Raw genomic sequence first — 24,376 nt, 5'->3', positions numbered from 1 at the left:
TGCCACGTGTGTTTCTCACAGCACTGTTTGAGCACTCATTACACAGGGGACATGACTGTCTTTTTGCACTTGACTGTGAGGCTCTCAAAGACAGGAAAGACACTTTGCTTCTGCCCCTGATTCTATGCATACAGGTTTTGATGATAGAGGAAGTAACTCACTGTGTCTGCCATCCTGGGCCAGATGCAGTTTGTACAGGGATGGAAAAGATGCAGTTCAAAGCAAACTTTAAGAAACTAGTGTCTCACCGGCCCTCCCTGCTCACAGCTGCCCAAGACTGCCAACTGGAGAAACCACCACTGCACAGAAGTGAACAGCTCAGCTTTCCAAGCCTAATTTAGGAGATGGTACCTCTACGCTTGACTCTCTAACGCTTGACTCTCTAAATTTAGACAAACAAGAGCCTCCAGAATGCAAGGACTCCGTTGGGGGCCGAAGTGAGTGGCTCATTTTCCTTAAGCAAATGAACAATGTTCCGAATCAGGAGGTTTTTTCTCATGTCTCTCCTGCATCCTCCTTGCTTCATTAATACTCTGTTCACTTTTGCCCAGTCCTAGGAAAGGGGTGATGCAAACAGCTGCTCCTCCGTCATCAGCAGTCTGCCTGACTCAGGGAAGCAGGCATGAGGTCCCTCTTTGTGTGGGGAACGATGCTGATGTGTGGGGAGGATGCTTACAAAAGCGGGCTGTGGTGGGGGAGAAGGAAGCTGGTTTTAGGAGCATCGGGTGAGATGGCTTTGAGCAGCTGGAGAGGCAGAGCACAGGAGAGTCATCCAAATAGCAGGAGGAGAGTTCGCTGTTCATTTGCTCAGCCTGGGGAACGTGTCTGAAGCCCATGGAGATGGAGACATCGGCATGGTAGCAGGGCTGCTTGTCTCTGGAGCTGGGCTCAAATGGACCCTGTGCCTAGGTCTCAAGGTCCTTTCAGGTCCCCATGTGTCTGTCTCTCTGTCTTTCTGTCTTTCTCTGTCTCTCTTTCTCTGTTTCTGTCTCTCTGTATCTCTGTCTCTGTCTCTGTCTCTGTCTCTGTCTCTCTCTCTCTCTCTCTCTCTCTCTCTCTGTGTGTGTTCTGGGGATTGAACACAGAACCATGTGCATGCTGGGTATACTCTACCACTTGAATTATATCCTTAAGCCCCCTTAAGTACCATCCCCCCCTTTTTGAGACAGGGTCTCAGTTTGTAGCCCAGGCTAGCCTTGAACTCACAATCCTCCTGCCATGGCCTCCTGCATGCTGGGATCACAGGTCTGCCTCACCATGCCCGGGTCCCCTTCAGTTCCATTTCTGAAGGACTTCTGGAGAATGTTTTGAAGTCGGTGGAGCTGGGAAGATGAGGAGGATGGTTTCCAATGTCTTTGGGTCATGAAGTAGGCTGAGGGTATGACAGTAAGGGGTAGAGTAGTCTAGAGCCCTCTATTACTGGTCTCCAGGTCAGAGCCCTCCAGGCAAAACTGCTTACTCATCTTACTGGACCTGTAGAGTGCCAGCATTCCCCTTCTTTGGGGTAACAGGATTTGCATGGGGGCATGTGGACCAGTGCTCAGCACCACTTGCTGACCTCTCTACCTCCTTGCTTCCAGATAAGCCCACAGTCCCTCCTTGAATTGCCACTGCTATGTTCTCAGTACTGAGTCTAATTGTCTGGCTTGAAGTCAAGGCCACCATGCCAAGTTTCCAACTTAAACATGGTGGGCAGCAGGACAGGAAGTGGCCCCAGCTTGTGCTGTGACTTCCAGGGTGCTTCTTTTGGTGTGTTTCTGGAGAGGACAAGGACACCTTTGCTTCTTCTCCATACCCCAAACTCAAAGGCTCCCACCAACTGAGAGTTACAAACTCAAATGGAAAATCAGCAGACCCAGCAAAAAGCAGGCCAGACAATTTCCAAACACTGCATCTGGTAGCATATTAAGCACATAAGAATATTCTTCATTTTGACAAAAAATAGAATCTTTCTCAACTTTCTTGACACATCGGAGCCTATTGGTCAAGTCTACCTGCTTTTATAATAAGCACATGGCTGGCTACTTGAGTGGCTGATGCAGGAGGATGAAAAGGTGAAGGAATGCCTAGGCTACAGAGAAAATTGAAAGTCAGCTCAGTTGATGATAAATTAGTGAGAACTTGTCTCATTTTTTTTTTAAAAAGAATGAAATATAGCTCAGTGGTAGAGCACTTGCCTAGCATGTGTGATACCCTGGGTCATCCCCAGTACCAGACCAGACCAGACAAAACAAAAAACATGGATGCAAAGGGATTTTCTGTCTTTCCTAACTGTACTAATGAGACCAAGAGCAACATATTATAATAAATATAGTAGTCTAATAAATGACAATGGGCACTTGGTCTTCATGGGAGGGTGACAGTAGGGAATGGTAAGAATTGTGGCAAAGTAGAGAGCCAGGTCCTGTGTAAGGGGGCAGCCCATGTTGAACCCATGCAGACTGCTGTCCCCTAAGAAAATAGGCTCACATATGGTCAGAGGTGAATGTTTTTTTTAAACATGAGTTGCCAATGTTTTTGTGTATAAATTTGAAGCAGTGATCATAAATTCAAAATATGAGCTATCTCCTGGCTAAGAGATGGTATACCTGACCAATCCTGTCTAACTAAGTCTGGATCCAGGGGCTGTCACCTTCTAAGGTTTTCTTTGTGTTGGGTTAGTGGTGTGGCCACACAGCCTCATTTTCAATTAAGAAAGATGCTATAAGCCAGTGCATTGGGACACACCTATAATCCCAGCACTTGGGAGGTATAAGCCAGAGGTTTTCAAGTCCAAGGCCAGTCTGGATATGCGGCAAGGCGCTGTCTCAAAACACTAAGGGCTAGGGATGTAGCTCAGTGGTATGACACTTGTCTAGTGTGTACAAAGCCCTGGGTTCCAGGTTCCAGGCTCAGTACACACACACACACACACACACACACACACACACACACACACACACAGGAATTTAAAAAAAAATCCTAACAATTCATTCCATCATTCATGAAGAAGAGTTCCCCAATACACCAGTATAGTCATGATTTTCTTGTTTTGTTTTGCCTAGGATGGACCGACCCAGTGCCTTGTGTTTGCTAAGCACATGCTGGACTACTGAGCCCCACCCAGTTCCAATGTGGCCTTGATTTTTGAGGACACTTTAATGAGACCTTACAATTATGCTCGCCCACAAACAGTACCAGGTGTCTCTGTCAGCGGGAGAGTCAGCCAGTGGGACCATGGAATTCCCAACGTCCCCTTCTTCCTGGCCAGCTACCTACAGCCAAGGAAAATAACTACCTCTGCTCTGGTCAGCACCACCCTCCCCTGAAGCCCTGCAGAAAGTCTTGGAGCCCTGGTTCAGAGAAGAGGAGGCAGGGCTCCCCTCTTCCAGACCTCCTGTGGGTCACCCCACTGCTGCTTCCGGGGGTGTGGGTGACAGGTGGGACACAGACACTTTGGTCTGTCAGCTGCCTAGGCAAGAGAGAAGCAGGCTGCTGATCTCCAGCCAGACTGAGCCACTCTTGGAAAAGGATGGGGACTCATCTATCCCACACGCTGGCAAACTGGCAAGAGCGGAAGTATTTGGTAACAGATGGAGCTGGTGGGGCTGTGGGGAAACAGGCTCCTGCTTAGTAGGTAAGATGGCTGCGGCTGCTGGTTGTGAATGTAAATGACCTTTGACTCAACTCTAACACTTCTAGGAATTTCTTCTCCTGATAAGTACGCTCATATGCACAAAGCCACACACAATAGCAACAGCCTAAGAGTCTGCTATGAAGGACTTGCTCAATAAATATAGTCACAGAGTAGAATATTATACAGCTGTGAAAATAACCAGGTCTCCTTTTACCTGCTCACTAGGATTTCTCTCCTAGATATATTAATATATGAAAAAGCAAGGTACAAACATGTTGTCATTTATACAGAAGTATGAAAAGAATATGTATCTTTTTTTCTGTTTATACCTAAGACACTAGAACAGATAAAATGGCTAATATTGTGGGTTTCTGGGGGGAAAACTGGTTGGAATTATGGGAAAGAAAAACAAACATTAGGAGCCAGTTCAGTGGTTAAGAACACTGGCTATTCTTGCAGAGAACCTGGTTCAGTCCCCAGCGTCCACATCAGGTGGCTCACAACCACCTGAAACTCCAGTTCTAGGGAATCTGACTCCCTCTTCTGGCCTCCAAGGGTGTTGTACCTACATGGTGCATATACATACATGCAGGCAAAACACTTATACACATAAAATAAAAATAAATAGGTCTTTAAAAAAGCAATAAAGGTGTCCGCATGCACTTTTGATGTCTTGGAACACAGAAACAGATTCCTTTCCTGGTAGAGACAGACTTAAAGTTTGCAAAATGGCAAGCTTACAAACAGGTGCGAACACTGCCCATGCCAAACTGTCATCCTGGGCACAGCCCTCTTGATTCCTGAGCTCTCGGGCCATGGCTCTGGGGTTTCACATTTCCATCCCCTCTCTCATCCTCATCCTCAGGTGATGCAGGAAGCTGGGTGCACGACCAGTGCTCACCTACCTGCTCCTTCTCTGAATACGGGTTGTTGAGGATGACGGGCACGTTGCCCTTCCCCCACAGGTCGTTGAAGACTCTGTCATTCTCCCCACCCAGGGGCAGAGCTTTGTATGGCTTGCCATCGGGGTCTCTGAAAGACAAGGTGGTCAGGTGAGAAGGCTTCAGCTTTGATCCAAGAGTCCTGTGTCTGTATAGAACCCTGGCACACACACAGGCCTCTCTGTAGAGCCCATGAGCTTGTGTGTCTTCATAAGCATCCCCAGGGCCTTGGCGGAGGCAGCCCCAGGCTCATGCACAAAGCTTCCTGGCTGAGGCTTCAGCATCCACTGCCCAGACTTCACTCACTCCTCCCCTTCCCTGCTTCCCTGGTCTGGGAGCCCAGAGTCCCACCTTCCAGTGGAACTGTAGGTACTGTGGCACATAAACACCCAGGACAGTGAGTGACGGGAAATACAGGAGGTGTGAGGGATCCAGGCCCTGCAGGCTAGGACTAAGAGTTATTTTTGACCCTGATCAAGCCTGTGGGCTTCCTTTCAAAAGCACCAGCTCAGGGGACACAGTAACAAAAACAGTAACACTAACTGGGAGTGCTGTCTCACGCCATTAATCCCAGTACTTGGGAGGCAGAAGCAGGTGGATCTCTGTGAGACTGAGGCCAGCCTGCTACATAGGGTGTTCTAGGCTAGCTGGGGCTACAGGGAGACCCTGTCTCAAAAAGATGCAAACAAACAAACAAGCAAGCAAACAGTAATACCATTCACAGTGACAGCTAGTGCTTATTAAGCACGTTCTTTCTATGTGCCAGGCACCGTACATATGGTTTGTGAGTACACATGTACAAGTGGAAACCAGAGATCAGTCTCAGGTGTTGTTCCTCAGGAGCTGTTCACCATGTTTTATGGGTCTCACTGATCTGTAGAGCATCAATTTCGCTAGACTGCTGGCCAGGAAGCCCCAGGACCCTCCCATCTCCATATCCCCATGCTGGGATTTCATACATGGACCACATTTTTTTTTTTTTCACATGGATTCTGGAGATCAAATTCAAGTCCCCATGCTTGAGTGTCAAGCACTGTACCAACTGAGCCATCTCACCAGCCACTTTACGTGCATGCGTTTTCACTCACTTAACCCTTGAGACATTCCCATAGGGTAGGGATGAGGATTAACCCCATGTTTATAGCTGATGTAGGTAAGAAAGAGAAGGGGCTGTGATGGTTAGTATTTGTACACTCAGAAGAATCTGTAATCTGTGGAAAATTAGCTTGATTAGTTTAATTGGTGTGAGACGACCCATTGTGACTATGTGAGGGGGCACTCCCTGGGCGGGTGACCCTGAAGCACGCAAAATGAGAAAGTGAGCTGAGCACCAGCATTCATCCCTCTCAGTTGTGGATGTGATGTGATCAGCTGCCTCAAGCTCCTGTTAATTCATAGTTTTCTTATAAACCTCATGAATTCATTCATTCAACAATGCAGACTTCTTTGTTCTACAATCTCTCACTCCCTCCCTCCCTCTCTCCCTCCCTCCTTCCCCCGTCCCTCCCTCCTTCCCTCCCTTCATTTCTTGCTTTTGTCAGAGTGTTTTATCACAGCAATGGGAAAAGTAAACTAAGGCAGTGAACAAGGTCACAAATGGTGAGTCGTAAAGCCACATCTTCCTGCTGTTCACATCCACTTTGCAGTAGAGGCTCTCAGTACCTTCATCTAATCACCATCATTATCCAATATATCCTCATCATCAGCACCATTGCTACTACCACAGGCACTCTCACTGTCATCATTGTGACCTTTGTCACATCATACTCATCACCATCATCACCACCATCACCATCATCATTACCATCACCATCATCAGCACCATCAGCACCATCACCACCACCATCATCACCACCACCACTATCATAAGCATCATGATCACCACCATCACCATCATCATAATCACCATCACATCACCACTATCATAACTACTATCATGACCACCATCATCACCATCACCTCCACCACCTCCACCTTCATTATCAGATCCCTACCATCATCACCAACATTATCATCACCATCATAACTATCATCCTCATTATCACCATCATCATCACCATTATCATTACCAGTATAACAGTTATCTTCATCATCACTATCATCATCACCATCACCATCTTCATCCCCCTCTTTGCCATGACCATCATCATCATCTTCATTCCCACCACTACCACCACCATCATAATCATCATTGTATGAGGAAGCTGAGGCTTCATGATTTTTGTCTTTCTCTTCCTGAGGGCTGCCCTCCTGCTTCCCTGTCTCTGTTGTTGCTCCATCCAATTGCTGTTGCCCCTTCCTGACACACCAGGTCCCCAGCTTCAGGCCATGAAGCTTGCTGTGTGTCCTATCTCAGTACGGAGGCCCAGGCATGCAGGCTTCTCGTGTCTAGCCCTCTGTGTTACCTTCTCATGTTTGGGGACTCCTCAGTCCCACATTCTGCATGGATAATAATTTGGGATGAAGCAGGAGCTGGGGAGGGGCAGTTCTGAGTGCACAGTCCAGAGTGGTCCCCCTGCTCACTGCAGCCAGGCCAGCCTGACCTCCCCTGGCTGGGTTTCTCCCAGTCCCTGTGGCCTAGCTGCAGCCATGTCTGTTCTTCCTCTACGAGAGGTTTGCATCAATCAGAGGGAACATTCTGTTTCACTCTTTAAAATGTCACCCAAACATCCCTGGAGTGGCTCTTGATGGCCGGTGTTTCCCAAGTCAACGGATTACCTGTGAGGCAATTAACAAGAGAACTGTCTGTAGAGAGCTGTTGCAAATGTCACTCACCTCCATTTCAGCTCTGGAATGCCTGAGCTGGTGGTATCATGTGACCACAAATGGGGCCTCAGCAGACAAGGGAGGAGGTTAATGCATTTGGGGACATCTGTAATGTACCAGGTACTTACACAGAAGTTATTTCACCTCATCTTACAAGCCATCCAGAGCTCTGATTTTCAGATGAGAAATGGAGCCCAGAGAGGTGATGCATGCTCCCTAGAGCCCCACAGCATGGAGCACAGCTGGGATTCAAAGCCAGGTCTGACTGATGCTTGCTAGCTTAGCTCCTTCTGTGTTAAACACACACACACACACACACACACACACACACACACACACACACGCACAGATGCACACATGGAAGACAAATCAGGGTATTTATTCTCAGTCACAGGTTACAGAGTGAGAAACCCAGCATTTATGAGTCTATTACCTAGGAAACTTGGAAATGGATCGTCTTGTGTGACGTTGCAAGTTTAGCATCATTCATTTTTTTTTGAGCCATGAACACCTTTGTTTAAATAATGCATTTGGGGTGTTTTACTAACACACTTATTTTAGAGCTGTGTGTGAGGCACAGAGAAGGTACTTTAAATATGGAGCCCTGGGAATGCTCAGGGTGAGCTGTCTGGTTTCTATGTACTTAGGTGCAAATTCAGGAAATCAGATCCCCCACTGTCTGTGAGAATCAGGTCTGAGGGACTGCGTCTGCATGTGGCTGCCATGTGACTGTTCCCAGGGCATCCCATAGTGTCTGCTGCCCTGTGGTGGGCTCACGGCCTCCAGAGTGAGGACCAGGCAAAACTCAGGCCAGCTCTTGGCTTTGCTTATTACCAGCCATGCACCTCTGGATGTGAAAGCAGCCTCAGCCTGCCTTAACCTGTTCTTCCTCATATGAGGGTTAAGGACAGCACAGGTGACAGTCCAGGGAGGACATGCTTCTGTTGCACTGCTGAGGGCACTTGTTAGTGGCCCTTCCTACCTGTCCCTTTGCTCACGGCCTCATCACACATGCCAGAGGTCATTCCAGTCCTATAGGAATGGCTGGCCATGATGGACACTTTTCATGTCTGCCACTAGCCACACATGAACACTGGGCACTTGGTACATGGCTCTTGACATTCAGAAGTAAAATCCTAAGTAAATGTGATCAGGTTCTCATCTTCCCCAGCTCATGTCTCCACATAGCTGCACATATCTGCGTATATCTGGTACATATCTGCACATATCTGGTACAAACAAGACACAGACTATGTAGATGTTCCTTAACAATGAAGGGAGCTGCACTCCAGAGATATCAGGCCACTTGTCCCGGTCACACAGTCAACAGAAGTTTGCTGAAGCGGTGCCTGCTTCCTGCTCTTGTCCCAACTGTTCCCTTATGCAGGGACCCTGGGGGGATGTATTTGGCCAGACCAAACACTCATGAATACTGAATATTAAATTATTCAATATTAAATTTATTCAATATAAAATTTTAAATTACATTTTACTTATTTATATAAATAGCACACAATGTGTGCTACTGTGCATGTGTGGAGGTCAGAGGACAACCTGTGAGTTGGTTCTCCTTCCATCATGTGGGCCCCAAGGGATCAAACTCAGGTCCTCAGGCTTGGCAACAAGTGCCTTTACCCACTGAGCCATCTACTGGGCCCCAGAGCTTTAAATTTAAATGCTGGACAATGAGGTCAGTGCACTGACACCAAATTTGGTAATGGTTTAACTATTTCCTCATTTAAAAAAAGTCACTGGAAACCCACAGATGCCTGTGCTTGGTGTGTGTGTGTGTGTGTGTGTGTGTGTGTGTGTGTGTGTGTGTTTCTACTTCTGGGAAGGAGGGACTGGTGAATCCCTTTCACCATCACTCATGAGTCCCCGGCCATTCATCCGCTTGGAGTGATCTTTGTTTAGCCGAGACTGTCTCAGTCTCAACTGTGGGCATTTTGAGTGTGATCTTTCCCAGGCCTTGTGCAATGCTGAGCTTCCTGTCTGGCTTCTATACCCCCTCCCCCTGAATCCCATAACAGTGCCCAGCCCAAATGATGACAGTCAAAGATGTTTGTGGACACTGCAACTGAACGCCCCTGATGAGATGTGCTGGCATAGGTGTGGCCCAGCATCCCTGCCTCCTGTGCCCCAGTCCCTCCTAGCCCTAGAGCTTGCCCACTGTAGACCTGTGGAGATAACTCACTGTTTTGAGAGTACCTTGGTTCCAGATGAGATTGAACAACTTGCTTTCACTAAGTGATGCCCAACCCACCACTTCTTGGATGTCCCTATCTTTCTGGGAAAGTCACCTCTCCCTAAAGGCAGTGTCCCCAGAGATATCACAAAGACACTTTGGGGGGTTCTCAAACTTCCGAATGCATATGGGTCTAGCCAAATTCAAATTCCCTAGTCCAGGCCCTCCTCAGGGAGTTCCCATAGTGGGTCTGGGGGACCCTGGAATCCATGTGGTCTAGAACACTAGTGGTTCATGGACAGGCTGTGAGGCCCATTTCCTGGTAGCTCTGTGCTTGGACCCTCAAAGTAGCCAGTGAGGTTTCATCCTGGTTAGAAACACCCCCTTCCCACCTACTTCCTTCCTCTAGCCCCCCAACTGCCTTATAAGGTTGTCTCCCCATAAGACCATCTGTGGGCTCTGTAAGCCTTTTTTACCCTTTGTATTGTTTTGTTTTAGACAGGGTCTCACTATGTAGTCCAAGCTGACCTGGAACTCACTATGTAGACCAGGCTGGCCTTGAACTCACAGAGATTTGCCTGCCTTTGCCTCCTGAGTGTCAGAACTAACGTATGGGCCACTATGCTTGGCCCACCCTTTCTTGCCAGAGACAACTATCTGGTTCCATCTCCCCAGCTGGACAATAGCCCAAGCCAGCTATGGAGTGGTACTGCTGAGCTTTACAAAGCCTCGGTCAGGTTCCCAGCTGAGGGTCTTAGAGAATGAGGACCCCGCCCCCACCATTCCATTGCACAGAAGATGCAGGTGTCCTGGGTCTGACTCCTTACAAAGCTTGTTGCTAGCTGACCACTGGCCAACTTTGAGGGCCTGATGGAGAGCAGTTGGGCCAGGCCTGTGTGCCAGGCTTGGGGACGTGGAGGCAGCTACCAGACAAGGACGCTGCGGAGCTGCAGCTGGCCTTGGCAGGGAGCCTGCCTCAGCTTTTCCCAGATAGCCCAGTCCATCATCCTTTCCCTCTATCAGCCTTCAGTCACTGCTTCCACAGGGCACAGACACTGGGTCCCGATGCAAAAAGTCTCCGTAGCTGTGAGTCAGGGTGTGGGGTCTTGGACAACCCCTCTTCCCTACCACTATTTGATTTCATTAGGGCAATAAGCATTAGAGAGACTTTTATTTTTTGAGAGAGGGTCTCATGTAGTCCAGGCTGGCCTCAAACCTGTGATCTTTCTGCCTCAGCTTCCTGGGAGGTTGAGACAGACAGGCATGGACCACCATTCTGGGCTACACGATCTGCTTTTGGGAGCAGGAATTCTATAAAGAAACATGCAACTGGGAAGGGAGTTGGGGCCCCGGGGCTCAGTCACCAAGGGAACGCTAAATATCCCCCATTGGTCCTACAGGATGCTAAGATCCTACACTTGCAGGGTGGGGACCAGTAAAAAACTGGGGGTGGGTGGGTTTGGATGTTGGAGGACCTGAGAGACCCCACTGCCCTGTCCCAACGCCCACCCCTGGCCACCTCATTTGGATATGGACTGCATTAACAGTTCTACTGACATACAGTGCACTCACTCTCAGTATCTGTGGGTTCTATATCTCTGGGTTCAACATATGAGTCAGAAATACTTGAAAAAAAGTGAGGTTTAGGAGATGGCTCAGTTGGTAAAGGGCTTGAGTCCAACCCCCAGCACTCACATAGAAAGCAAGGTGTGGTGTTGCACGCCTGGGATCCCAGTGCTGGGGAGGCAGAGGCAGGGGGTCTCTGGAGCTCACTAGCCAGCCTTCTTGGCAAATTGATGAGCTCCAGGTTCAGCAAGAGACCATGCCTCAAAAATAAAGGAGGAAGTCAGATCAGAGGGTTGAGTGGGAGGCTGAAGACTGGTCCCCAAGAGCTCTTGCCCTATTCTCTGAATCCACACGTTTTACTGCTGGGGTCTGATATGGCTGGGGTGTCCCTCAGGGAGCACAAGTCAGAGGTCCATTCTCAGTGTGGGAATGTTAAGAGGCAGTGCAACCTTTTGGAGGGCCCAGGGCCTAGTGGGAGGTGACCAGGTCCTCAACCTGGACTAAGGCAGTTCTCATGGTACTCTGAGGTAATTCTCACAACAGAGTTATAAAAAGATCAAGCCTGGCCCTGCACCTCACTCTGGCTCCCTGGTCTCTGCACCCCCATGCCCCAACACATACCATTTCTGTAAGGTCCTCATCAGATCTGAGTCAATTCTAGCCACTATGCCCTGGATCTTCCAGAACTATGAGATAAAGAAAAGAAAGGTCTCACCATGTAGCACTAGCTGGCCTGGAACTTGCTAGGTAGACTAGGCTGGCTTCAAACTCAGAGATCCACCTGACTCTGCTTCCCAAGTACTGGGATTAAATGTGTGCACCACAACACTCGCTATAACCTGTTTTCTATATAAAGCATCCAGCCTCAAATATTTTGTTATAGTAACAGAAAATAGACTAATACAGTTAACTTACATGGAAAAATAGTCTTCAAAGATGTGGTGGGAAGTTTAAAGATCTTGAGATGGGAGCTTGTCTTAGATTATCTGAGTGTGTCATTGTCATTTTATGAGAGGTAGAGAGTGATCTGACTACAGAAGACAGTGACATGACAGTGACCATGGGAACAAATGCTAAGCTTCTGCCTTGAGAATGGGGATGTCGGGGGAGGGGCATTCTCTAGTTTGCAAAGGATACAGTTGGTAAGGCTGGGAATGGCCAGAGAGATCCTCTGTTTCCTCCAAAATACATCCTGCAGCCCAACTGACATCCTGGTTGATTCCAGCCTGGCGACACTTACTTCCAACTTTTGTCTCCTGAGCTGGCAGCACAAGGGTATCTTGTTTGAAGCCACTGAATTTGGGGAAGTTTGTCACAACAGCTATAGCAGCAGATACAGATACCGGGCAGGAATGATAGTGGTTGGATTGTAGATGGCCCCGCCCACATGTCTGACCTCACTATCTAGACCTCTCTGCCCAATGGCCACACTCCAGCCGCCCAGCCCTTCCTTCACCCTTTTGAACCCCTCACTCTGGTCCCTGCCTAAGGACATTTCCTCCTGCTCTGCTCTTGGCCAGGAACACTGTCCCCTGCTTTTCACCTGCTTGGTGCCTCTGACCTTCCCCATCTCTGATCTAATGCTCTCCTGAACTCAGAGCCACTTTCTCACAAACCACTGTTCTATTTCCTTCCTGGCATGAGTCATCCTGCGATGACTGCAAGCGGCTGTTTCTTCATTTCATGCTTTTAATCTGACTTAAGGAGGGAGCGCTTCCTCAGCGAGTCCCCAGCACTGGAGCACAGCATTGCATGATGCTCATGCACTGCCTGGGAGACCTCGAGAAGCCCACTGAGGACGTTCCATTTTGAGGAGTGAATATGTGAATTCTTCCATAGCTTGTCCCTGAGATGAAGCGCTGGGTGCCCTCATGACAAAGACAGAAGGGACAAGGTGGGGCGATGCCTGGGGAGGGATGCCTGGGGGAAGACATGCGTGTTTGCTGAGGGGGCCATGATGCTGCTGCTCTGGGCTACAGTGAAGGCAAAGTTACTGTCTCTAGCTCCGTTCATGGAGGAACTACTCAGAGCTGTGTGCAGCACATGCAGCCTGGGTATAGACTCAGGCACCCTCTGAGTCAGTCCTGCAGGCCACTCTGTGTGCATATGCATACACATGTATGTGCAGGTATGTACATGTGCATGTAGACATCAAAGGCCAATGTCAGGCCTTATTTGTTGAGCAAGGGTCTCTCATTGTTCTAGAACTCTCCAATTAGGCTAAGCGCTAGGGGTCCTCCTGTCTCTGACTCTCTGGTGCTGGGATTATAGGCATGGCCACCTGCACCTAGCTTTTGATGTGGGTGCTGGGGATCTGAACTCAGGTCCTAAGCTTGTGCAGCAAGCGCTTTATCCACTGAGCCACCTTTCTAACCCCTCTGAAGGCATTTCTGATGGTGAGGGTTCTAGTCAGCTAAGCAGGGTTAGATGCATGCCCTGCTGTAGGAGGAGCGAGCCTGGGGTGTTGGCTCCCACCACCACCTTCTCTCCCGTGCTTGTTCAAGATGATGTCTGAGAAGTTCACAAAATCCCTGAGAGAGGCCCTTCCCTAACTCCGAGAGACCCCTCCTACCTGTCTTGACCAGGTCTTGGTCACCTCGACCTGTGTTAGTTACCCCAGTCCAGAGGAACTCTAGGGCCTCAGTTTCCCCATTAGACTCAGAGAAAACATTCTGTTGGCTTTAGAAACTCAATGTCCAGGTGCCAAGTACACTGTGGGCGGCAGCAGAGGTCAGGAGCACAGGCTTGGGCCTGAGCCCGAGTTTGGTAGCTTGCTAGCTGTGAGGCCTGTGGTAAGTGTTGGAACCTCTCTGAGCCCCATGTTCCTCTTCAGGAAGATGGGACACTGTGAGCAGGAATTGACATATGGACTGTAGCATGGGACCAGCATCCCTGGGAGCAGTCAGTAGAAGTCAATTCAACAGCACAGTTATACAGCTCAGGCTTGTCAAAGAGAGATACATTCCCCTCCCCTTACTGCTCTCTTGCCCAATTAAGCTGCTTCTCTTGGGTTAAAATCAACTGCTGTGCCTCAGCCGCACTTCCTAGTCTGATTTCCCTTTAAGTGTAGACACTTACTGAGAGACTTGGGGGTTACAATTAGGATAGCAGCACTCTGGCATTGGGGCTGTGTGACCCTGGCTAAGTGGCTTTACCCCTCTGAGCCTCGGTTTGTTCATTTAGAAAAGTGGGCTAAAGCCACGTGTCCTATTTCTGGAGCAATGTTTGTACAGCCTCTGAAGGAGGTGATTTGGAACTGACCAAGTGCCTTGCAAGGGTTTACGTGGGGGTGTTGTAAGATGGCAGGGTGAGGCTGACTGGCTGTTCCAGATGGATGATGAACCAGGGACCTTGGCCTTCTTAGAACTGTGCCTCAGGGCAGCAAGCTGGGCAACCTCGATTCCTCCAACATTCGGCATTTTAAAGTGACTGCTCTTGAATGCAGAAGGTGCTGAAAGTTTACCGCCTTCCTTCCTCACTGCCTCCGGGGGGAGGGGCGGGGTGGTCTTTCTAGAGTAGCAGATCACAGTTGCCCCCAAACCCCAATGATGGAGCAGGAAGCTAAGTTCACCTCAGGAGGAAAAGAAGGGTGATAGGGTGGAGATGGGCAGCCATGGGCTGGCGAGTGTGTCCTGGGTGTGAACTCTGCACGTCATTCTCTCTTAGATGGCCCTGCTGGTGACCATTCATCCAGCCTCCAGTGTGAACTGTCACCTTAAAATGGAGTGTGTCTGGGAGGTGTCTGGGAAGAAGAATCCCATAGCCCTGTGCTCCAACGGTTCCCAGGATGCCAGCCAGCCCCAGAGTGACCTCCAAGGGTATGCTGACTTTGGGCTTCTGGTTCCTGACACTGATTCTCAGGGGCACTCCATCACAGAAGGAAGGAGGTGCCATGGGGTGAGAAATACCTGCGATGTTAGGGAGGCGTCCACCCAAGGACAAAGTTATCCGTGACCACGTGACCTTGCAGGTTGATAAAAAGCAGGCTGAAGCTCTCAAGATCACAACCCTGACTTTAATTTTCTCTCCGTGCATCCACAGAACCAGGTGCACTAGGCGAAGACAGAGTGACCCATCCTTTCATTGAGGGTTGTTCATTTCGGAAAATTGTGTCACCCAAGCCACACCACCCATCTTTCTATATTTTATGCTGTGGGCACCAGTTCCAGGTTCAGGCACACACCTCTGACCTGTTGGTTGAGGTCCCCCCGCCCCCCAGCACTGATATGTTCAATTTCTGGCTCTTTCCCTAGAAGTTATTTGACACACTCCCTTATTTTACAGTTAGGACACAAAATGTATAAACATGTCAAGTGTGGGCAGGCTACATCAGCTACAAGTTAGCATCTGCTTAGTAAGGGGGGTGTTTTAAAAATGTTTATGAACATATAGGTGGGGTGCTCAGCTAGGGAAAATGTATCAAGAAATGTCATTCATCCTTAGAACCTTCCCCTGGGTGGCTTCCCTGGGCTCTGCATCTTCCTGGGTGCTTTTTCCCAAATTTCACCTTATCTGTGATTTTTGGTGAAGCCTCTCAAGCGCATGCAAGGTGGAGATGGGTGGTCAGAAGGATCATGATGGAAGGGAGTCCCTGAGTTTGAAAAATAGGTGTGTGGGGGTGGGGGTGGGGCAGGATCCCTCATCAAACTACCTGCCCCTCCTCCTTGAAGAAACAAAAGTAAGAGAGGCTTCTGTGGATGGAGTTTGGGGCTTCCATTAAAGCCCTTCAGACTCAGAAACCATGCCACAGCAGTATTCTGTATTACATCTTTGCATCCCTGGGTGTTGGCTGGAGGAAAGCGTCAAATTAGCTTTGTGCTGTGGAGCATCTAGTATCCAACTGTGGCTCCTCTGGGGCAGTACCCATATCACATGGAGTTCAGAGAAGTGCAGGTATTCCTGGAGTAGAATGCAGGGGTTCTCACATGCATGGCCCAAAATCCAGCTGTGTATTGTGGTTAAGCATATAAAATATTGGATATAGTTCAGGGCCAGATACTGTTGGGGGGCAGGAGATGTCATCCACACCAGTTAAGACAGAACCTCACAGCCCCAGAGTTCAGAACAGCACCTGGTGCACAGCACGTTTTATGAGTGTTGTGAATGTGTGCAGGGTTGGGGAGAATGACTTCAGTCCCAGTTCCTGGGGCTTCCTGAACCCCTCTAAGCACTCCTTAGACATTTAGGGTTTTATAAGGAGGCTTGGGACATTGCTTTGGATTCTGGGTGTCTCCATCTGTGAGCCTCCCTCTGGGTGTGCCCAGCCCCATCTTGGCAGGATAGGGTGGATGTAGAAAGTCTGAGAGTGGAAAGGGCAAAGTGAATTCCCACCTCTCAGGACCCACCACTCTTTAACTGCCAGGACCAGCTGCTCATCTCCCCTCTGGAGGAGCCGGCATCACCTACAGAGCTGTTAGATGCCTTCTCCCTGAGACTCAAAAAGTACTGTTTGTCAAACAAGAGGTGCCAGTACCCAGTCCAAGCTCTGCCCTCAGGTCCATACAGTTCTAACACGACTGTGGTTTAGAGGCATCAGGACCAATTCGGGGGATCCTTTCCACTTCCTTGGGGATTTTCCTTGTCTCCAGCTGGTTGTGGAGAGGAGAAAGCAGAAGGGGGCTCAGGGCTCTGCTCTTCCCTGTTCTCTTCCTAGGACCACTGCACAAGCTGCATACCCAAGTGAGCTGGCGCATGCCTCGCTCTCACTGGCCAACATTTGCAAATGCCGCTCCACATCCCCGGACCCCAGTGTGTCTCATGTGAACTCTTCCAAGAGGAGATGTGGCACACCTGGAGACTGCCCAGGGATACAGATGGGAGGAAACCTGTCCTGTACCACAGTTAATGACTCAGGGGATCATGACAAGAGTTGTATCTTAGGTCCATTCACCTTTTGTGACTGGAATGTTCAGGGGGAAGATAAAGGGTGGGTGGGCAGGTGAGCTAGTGCAGGCAGGCTCTGGGCTGCCAGCCTAAGTCTCCACATGCATGCACAGACACACATACAACCACACACATGCACACTTGTGGAGTTTACCTGTCCACCTGGACGCCTGTGTCTTTTGTCTCCGCCTTGCTGGGTCCTCCTCTGTTGACCACTTTGTCCCCACTATTGAGGAGGCTCAGCACGGGCTCTATCTCTCTGAGAAGTTCATTGTGTTCACCGCTGCCCTGGAGGCCAGCTTTGGCATTCTTCACGGTAGGGTCAATAGCCAGGCCATTGGCGTGGGAGAGCAAGCCAGCTTCCTGCCCATGGCTGTGGGTGTGCTGAGGCCCGTTGCCAGCACCTGCAGCCCTGTCCACTGCTAATGGCTGCTCTTTGCTGGCTGAAGGTTGCTGGGACAGATCAACAGCTTTGGCAGGGGGCCCGAGGGGCTGGGTTACCCGGATGGTCTTGGGAGTCCCATCTCCAGTGAAAGTAGTCTCTAGGTGTGTGGTGAAGCCCTCGGGGCCCCTCAGAATGAGGACCACATGGGTCTCAGAGGCGATGCCCCTGAGTACCTCCAGGGCGCTGTCATAGCTAAGGTCTACCAGGGGTCGCCCATTGACTGCAAGAATGATGTCCCCAGCCTGGATGAGGCCGCTCTGCTCTGCAGCACCTCCTCGAATCAGGTCGGAGATGATCACGGGTGGCTTGCTGACCCGTTCCTTCACCAGGAAGCCCAGACCCCCGACTTTGCGCTTGAAGAGACGGACAGAAATGACGTTGGGTTGGATCTGCTTAACCCCAAATGTGTGCTCTTCCATGGTGTCTGTGTCCCGGAGTCCTGTCCGAAGACCTCAAATGTAGCAAGTCAAGATGGTTTCTACAGAGGAGCTGAGCTTGGGTTACTCTGGAAGAAGAGCCGGCTGCAGAGGCTTCTGTCGTCTGTCTTTGACGTCAACTTGGCGTCACCTGCTCATTGCCATTCAGCCTTGGGTGGCATGATTCCGTGTGTCCCCGCCTCCCTCCTTGCTCCCTAAGGAAGTGAAGCTTGACCAGGCAGACGTCAGAAGAAGCGCTGGGATGTGTCCCGGACAGACTGGGACACACTGTCTGGTAGCAGTGTCTAGAAGTGACAGGTGGGCACAGGGTCTATTCTGCGAGCATCTTGGTCACTAGCTTGTTAGATGCAGTTGTGATCTAGGACTTTCATAGCTGGAGAGAAGGAACAAGAGAGCGAATGAGGAGGAGAGAAAAGAGATTGAAAGGGGGTGGTACCTAATACCACCTTCAAAGTCAGGATGGAAAACATGGTCGGCAGACAGCAGAGCCACAGGACGCTTGGATTCTGATACCAACTGGGAAGCACAGCTCTTCTTCCTCCAGGGTCCACCCACCATTCTAATTAACCACGACTACCTGGTTTCATTTTTATGATCAAAGCCCTCAGACACCAAAGGCTTCCTCCTCACCCCCAGAGGCCAGAGGCCAGCCAGTCAGCTCCAGAAACCCAACCATAAGGACGCTCAGACTTCTCTTATCATTTCTACCTCAAGAACCACCTCTCTGACTTGTGGCCTGGTTCTTAGTGCCCTGGGTTTTTACAAACATCTGTTCACAGCTCAGAGTTTCCCCTGGCACCTATCTCTGGGCTTCCCACTCCAGAGACCCCTGAAACAAACCTGCTGGACTGAGGTAGATACCACTGTCTATGGATGGAGGATTCTGATAGATCATGATGATCATTTCGTTCATCGTTAGCTTGGCAAGTTTAAAAACAGACATCTAGCCATATTATAAACACTCTCCATACCAAAGAGATCGGTCTACACAAAACTTTGGAAAACATTTGTTCCTCACAGACCATCCAAAAAACCCCTATGGGGAAACATTACAAAGATGGACTTTGAACCACCAGGGTTAGCTCAGTAGATAGATGCTCAACCAGTATCTATTGATTGAAGAAGAAAAATCTCCAAGTACTGAATATTTCCTCTCTTAACATTTTTTTTCCTTTGATGTTCACAGTGACCCCTCCCTAGACCTGGAACCCAAACTTGGAAGAAGATTCAGTCCCTTGCTTAAAGGAACACAGGGCAAAATGCTGGGGAACAGGTCAGAGCCTCTTTCAGGCCCGAGTTTTGTAACTTTTGAGTTATTTTCAATGTCTAGTTTGGTTTTCTTCTCAACTTCCAACTCTGCTCCCAGAAATGCTGTCAATTTTCAGACTATCAATTATCTCAGGGCAGGGGTCTGGGGTGTGATTGAGGTGTCAAAGGCCAACAGAGAGCAAGATGGAGAGGTGTGGCTCAGATCAGGCAGGCATAGGGGGCTGTGTGTGTGTGTGTGTGTGTGTGTGTGTGTGTGTGTGTGTGTGTGTGTAGCTATAGGTCTGATATACATGGACTGTGACAGGCAACCTGTGGGTGGTGGGTGGGGGGGCTGAGGGAATCAGTCCCTTTATCTGCTTCTCTCCTCCCCTTGAGCTCCCAGTTCCACCTGCATCCCAGCACCCATCCTACTAGCATCTGCATCATGCCCTAGCTCCAGGAGGGAGCCCCACCCCCATCTGCCGCCATGACTAACACATCAAAACTCTTTGGCTCCCTTTTAGCAACTTCCCAGGGTTAAGGCAGCTGACACAGCACCCACTGCCTCTGAGAACAGGAGGTGGGTGCAGGGGCCACCCTGCCCTTCAAAGGAGGTTCCCCTTCCCCAGGGCCCTTAAGGGAAGCTGGTTAGTGTTTTTGCTGCCTGCATTATGTAACTGCACCAGCCGCTCTGTGTGGGTTGGGGAGTAACGAATCCCCGGCCCAGCCCAGGCGGCCTTCTCCATCTGGCACCGCTCTGTGTATTTCTCTCTGTGTATTCATGCATCGCCCTCACGCTGTGGCATTTCTCTGCTGTGTGTGGCCCGTGTGTCAGCAGCCTGAGTGTCTTTCAGCATCTTGCTGCCCGGGCTCTGGTGTGTAGGGAAAAGCTTCCAGAACCATGGAGCCCTTCCTTACCAGGGAGACCGCCTCACCCTCTTACTTCCTTGACTCCCGAAGCTCTGGGCCTTCTGGGGACCAGACAGAGGATGCTTAATGCTTAGTCACCAACAGCTGGGGTCTTCAGAGCTTTCTTAGGGGTCCATATTTGGATCTGGGCTTCATTAGAAGGGACTGGAAGGGGAGGCAGGCACCCAAGCTCATCTATCTTGGATATAGGCTGGGATCAGATCTTAGCAAAGGACAGAATCTAAACCTGGCCTTTAGTATGCCTTGCTTAAAAGGAAGGAAGGAAGGAAGGAAGGAAGGAAGGAGGAAAGAAGGAAATAAAGACAGAAAAGAAAATAGAAATAAAACATTTCATAGTGCCCCTATCCCGAGCCATGCTCTTGGCTCATGCTTAGGAACTGGAATTCCTCCTCTCCTCCTTCCATCTCTCCCCCTTCCCTTCCTCTCTGCCTCCTTCCTTTCGTCCCTCTTTTCCTTTCTTCTTGTGGTGCTGGGCATAGAACCCAGGCCCTCAAGCATACTAGGCTATATCCCCAGACTTATTAAATTTATTTTGAGACAGGGTCTAATTCAGTTGCCCAGGCTAACCTTAAGCTCACTCTGTAGTTCAGGCAAGGCCTTGAACTTGCTACCCTGTAGCTGGATGACAGCCTCCACTCCTGGCATCAATCCAAATTTAAGCTCACACAATGCTCTGTCTTTACTTCACAGAACAGCCACCTCATCTTGTCATCGAGTCTTTTCATCATCTTGATCAGTGTCAATTTCAAATGTCCCAGCTTTCCTGGTGGACAAAAGAAACAGCTCCAGGGAGAGCTCCTCATCCCAACTCTTCCAGCCTCCAGCTTCCATGAGCCTTGTCCTGCCATCTCCTGTGACCAGCTGGTTAAGGTTCTTCCTGGCTCTATCTTGTGTGCTTCTGGGCAAGTTCCTCACTTGCTCTGAGCCTCACTTCCCTTATCAGTAAAACGGGTGTGAGTAGTAGTCACCTCTGGTGAACCTGGAGGACTCAAGGAGACAGCAAACATAGGATAGCAAAGCCGTAAAGAGATGGCTCAGGAAAATGGGTTTCTGGTTATTATTATACAACATAATGATTTGGGCTCCCTGGGTTTTAATCAGTGTGTTATTTTGCTCAATCACAGTCCTTTTGCATTATCTACAAGGCAACTCCTCCCTGCAAATAGCATGGAGGACTCTCATCCTGGTCACCATAGGGGCACCATCCACAGGGAGATGGAAGGCGGGCAGAACTGGCTGCCACATTGCCTCCGCCCTCTAGAGCTGGGATTCTAAGCAAATTCCATACACACAGGCACTGGGTATGTACCATGGAAACCACACTTGGACGTGTGCCTCTTTTGAGGACTTCAGGGTGTGCGTGCTTCATTTACCTTGCTGTGAGGGGACGAGTGTGTCTGCCTTTCAGAGATGGCTGCCAGGGAGAAGGTGGCAGCCAGAACAGACATGCCATGGCCACCTTGCTGTGTGACCTTGGGCAGGCTGCTCCATCCTGGGCCTCACTTCTACAACGGGAAGAACAGGGACAGTGGCAGATCTATCCAGGAAGGGTGTCAGGCCCTGTGTGTGGGGGTCTGGTTTGATCCATACAGCTACCGTAGCAAGAAAGAGCCGTTGCCATCCCTGCCTGAGATGGGCGAGGTTCACAGAAGTGCCTTGCTATTTTCCTGGTGCCTTTAGAAGGTAAAATTTGCCCAGCTAAGTCATCAGTAGATTCTGAGGGGGATGAGAGGGAGAGTAACTCCAGGGAATTTCAATAGTCACAGTTTAAGCTAGCCTACTCCTAAAGTCAATTCCACAGTCAACGGTGTCTCCCTGCCGGTGCATCCCTGCTCCACGAAGCACACCCTCCTGCTGCCCCACGTTGTAGCCTCATACTGCTTGAGGTCCTGTTTGGGGGCTCCCTGTGTCCCACAGGAGGCGAATAGGCTGTTCTGGGACATCTGTTGGTCCTGGTTTGTTTCGGCTTTCCAGTTCTAGCACTTTTCCCATTCCAGTTCTAGCAGTTTTCCCTGCTCTGCTGTAACCCACCCACCTGGGGCTTCCTTCATTTGGTAAGTAATTTGATTTATGATTTTCTTTGCTCTCTAACTAATAAAAATCTCATGTACTCACTCCCATAGTAGAACACTGAATTTGGGGCAAGATGAATCTGTGTTCCTGGCTTGTGGTCACCCTTATTTGGCTCCGGAATAAACTATCTCTTGTTTCCTTTAAGGTGAGAACTGTGGTTTTACACTGGCAGTATGGACCAGCCACATGTTAGTCAGGCAGTAGAGAGCCATGTGGTCCAAGATGGCAGCCACTTGCCACATGTGGCTGTGGAGCACCTTAGTTGTGGCTGGGCTCCCTCCACTGTGGCTAAGTGGTGCTGGAAAAACAAAGTACATTTTAGGTTTCAAGAACTTATTTGAGAAAAAGAATGAGAGTGGGCTGGAGCAATGGTTCAATAGTTAAGCACACTGGCTGCTCTTACAGAGGACCTGAGTTTGGTTCACAGCACCCAGGAGGTGGCTCACAACTGCCTGTAACTGCAGCTACAGGGGATCCATTGCCCTCTTCTGATTTTCAGGGACACTGGACATGCATGTAGTATACTTACATACATGCAGGCACTCACACATGCATATGAAATGAAAATAAACCCTTTTTAAAAGGAATATGAGATGTGGATTTTTTTCCCCCAAGTTAGAATTTTACTATGTAGTCCAGGCTGGCCTTGAATTAATGATCTCCTTCTTCATGGCTTCCTAAGAGCTGGGATTTTCACATTAATGAATTTTATTTATTTATTTATTATTATTTTTAAAAATTTATTTTTTAAAATTTTATTTTGTGTGTATGAGCGCATTGTCTTATGTGTGTAAATGCCCATGTCATGCAGTGCCTATGGAGGTCAGAAGAAAGCATCAGGTTCCCCTGGAACTAGAGTTATGGTTGGTTGTTAGCTGCCATGTGGGTGCTAGGAATTGAATACCCGTCTTCTGCAAGAACAGAAGTCAGTGCTCTTAACTACTGAACCATCTCTCCAGCCCCTTATTTATTATTTTTATTTTATCTGTATGAGTATATTGTCTGCATGTATGTAAGTGTACCCATGTCATGCAATGCCTATGGAAGAGGACAGAAGAAGGCATTAGATCCCCTGCAACTGGAGTTATGGATGGTTGTTAGCCACCATGTGGGTGCTAGATCAAACCTGGATCTTCTGCAAGAACAACCAGTGCTCTTAACCACTTAGCCATCTCTCCAGCCCCCACATTTATGAATTTTAAATATTGTTTCCATATAGAAATGATTCTATTATGGTTATATTTAGCTAAACAGAATTATGATGAAAATTTATTTCCCTTATTACTTTTTACCTCTTTTATTTTTAATTTTTAGACACATTTTTTTGTGATCCTGAGGCTGGAACCCAGGGCCACAAGCATGTCAGGCCAGCTCTGTCCCACTGAGCTGCACCCCAGCCTTCACCCTCTTCTAGTTTCAGTGTGATTACCACAAGCCGAATAGTTTACCCCAGCTCTCCCTGTGTTGTTGTCAGGTGGTGTGGGTCTAAACTGACTACTGGGCCAATAAGATGGCTCGATGGGTAAAGGCACTTGCCACCAAACCTGATGACCTGGGTTCAATCCCCAGGATCCACATAATGAGGAAAGAACTGACTCCTGCAATTGTCCTCTGACCTCCACATGCCCTCACACACAAACGAATAAATGTAATAACCCGTGACCATTACGCCTCCTGGGATTCTGCTTTCTCCCCATTCCTCTAAGGTTCTTCTGATGACTTAGCTGGTCAGAAGATACTTCTTAAAGTTGTATCTTTTAATGAAACCAGAAAAATAGGAAGGTATGTTTACAAATATCTCAGGGCTGACCACTGGGTACAGATGTGAGAGGGGAAGACAGAGGAGAGGAAACCTGCCTGGGAGCACAGGTCAGAGAAGGGTGTGACCTGAACCGGTGCTCTGGTACCCAGGACTCTGCATTCCTGGCACCTGTACAGGCCTAATCCATTGGTACAAGGAAGGCGTCATTGAAAAGAACAAGGCAGTATACACAGATAAGAAAAAGCTCCAAGGTTTGTCATTAGGTGGAGAAAGCATGAATGGGTCAGTTCTGTATGTGTAAATGCAGTGATCACGTGGAAGGCATGGATATCCAGGACTGTACCTTCTGAGGCACACAAGGGGCAGAAGTTATGGGCATACTCTACACTGAACGTCCTTGTCCTGTTTGACTGTCGTAGCACTTGGGTTCTAATCATGGTGTATTGTATTTTAAATGAACAGTATTAGAGAAAACAAACCCCAGACTGTGAACTCACGGCTGCTCACAGTTTGCACGCCCACCA

The 24,376-nt window shown here is 49.1% G+C and overlaps 1 protein-coding gene across 2 annotated transcripts in view; it reads right to left on the bottom strand.

Annotated features, from left to right (window-relative positions):
- Nos1 (nitric oxide synthase 1) overlaps nucleotides 1–24,376 on the bottom strand; it is a 129,728-nt gene that overhangs the window by 85,536 nt on the left and 19,816 nt on the right. Inside the window, exons 2-3 of one of the 2 annotated variants that reach the window (XM_008847449.1) lie at nucleotides 17,112–18,212; nucleotides 4,522–4,648 (exon numbers count right to left, since the gene is read on the bottom strand). In XM_008847449.1, coding sequence (XP_008845671.1) covers nucleotides 4,522–4,648; nucleotides 17,112–17,821 — 837 coding nt within the window. In that variant the 5' untranslated portion in view covers nucleotides 17,822–18,212. Of the gene's footprint in view, nucleotides 1–4,521; nucleotides 4,649–17,111; nucleotides 18,219–24,376 lie in introns of those variants that run through there. The other variant, XM_017801765.1, reaches the window with a different exon arrangement.

Source organism: Nannospalax galili, unplaced genomic scaffold (genome assembly GCF_000622305.1).
Source record: "Nannospalax galili isolate Female #2095 unplaced genomic scaffold, S.galili_v1.0 scaffold120, whole genome shotgun sequence".
NCBI lineage: Eukaryota > Metazoa > Chordata > Mammalia > Rodentia > Spalacidae > Nannospalax > Nannospalax galili.
The sequence above is the reverse complement of the archived record's forward strand: the minus strand, read 5'-3'. Positions and strand labels throughout refer to the sequence as shown.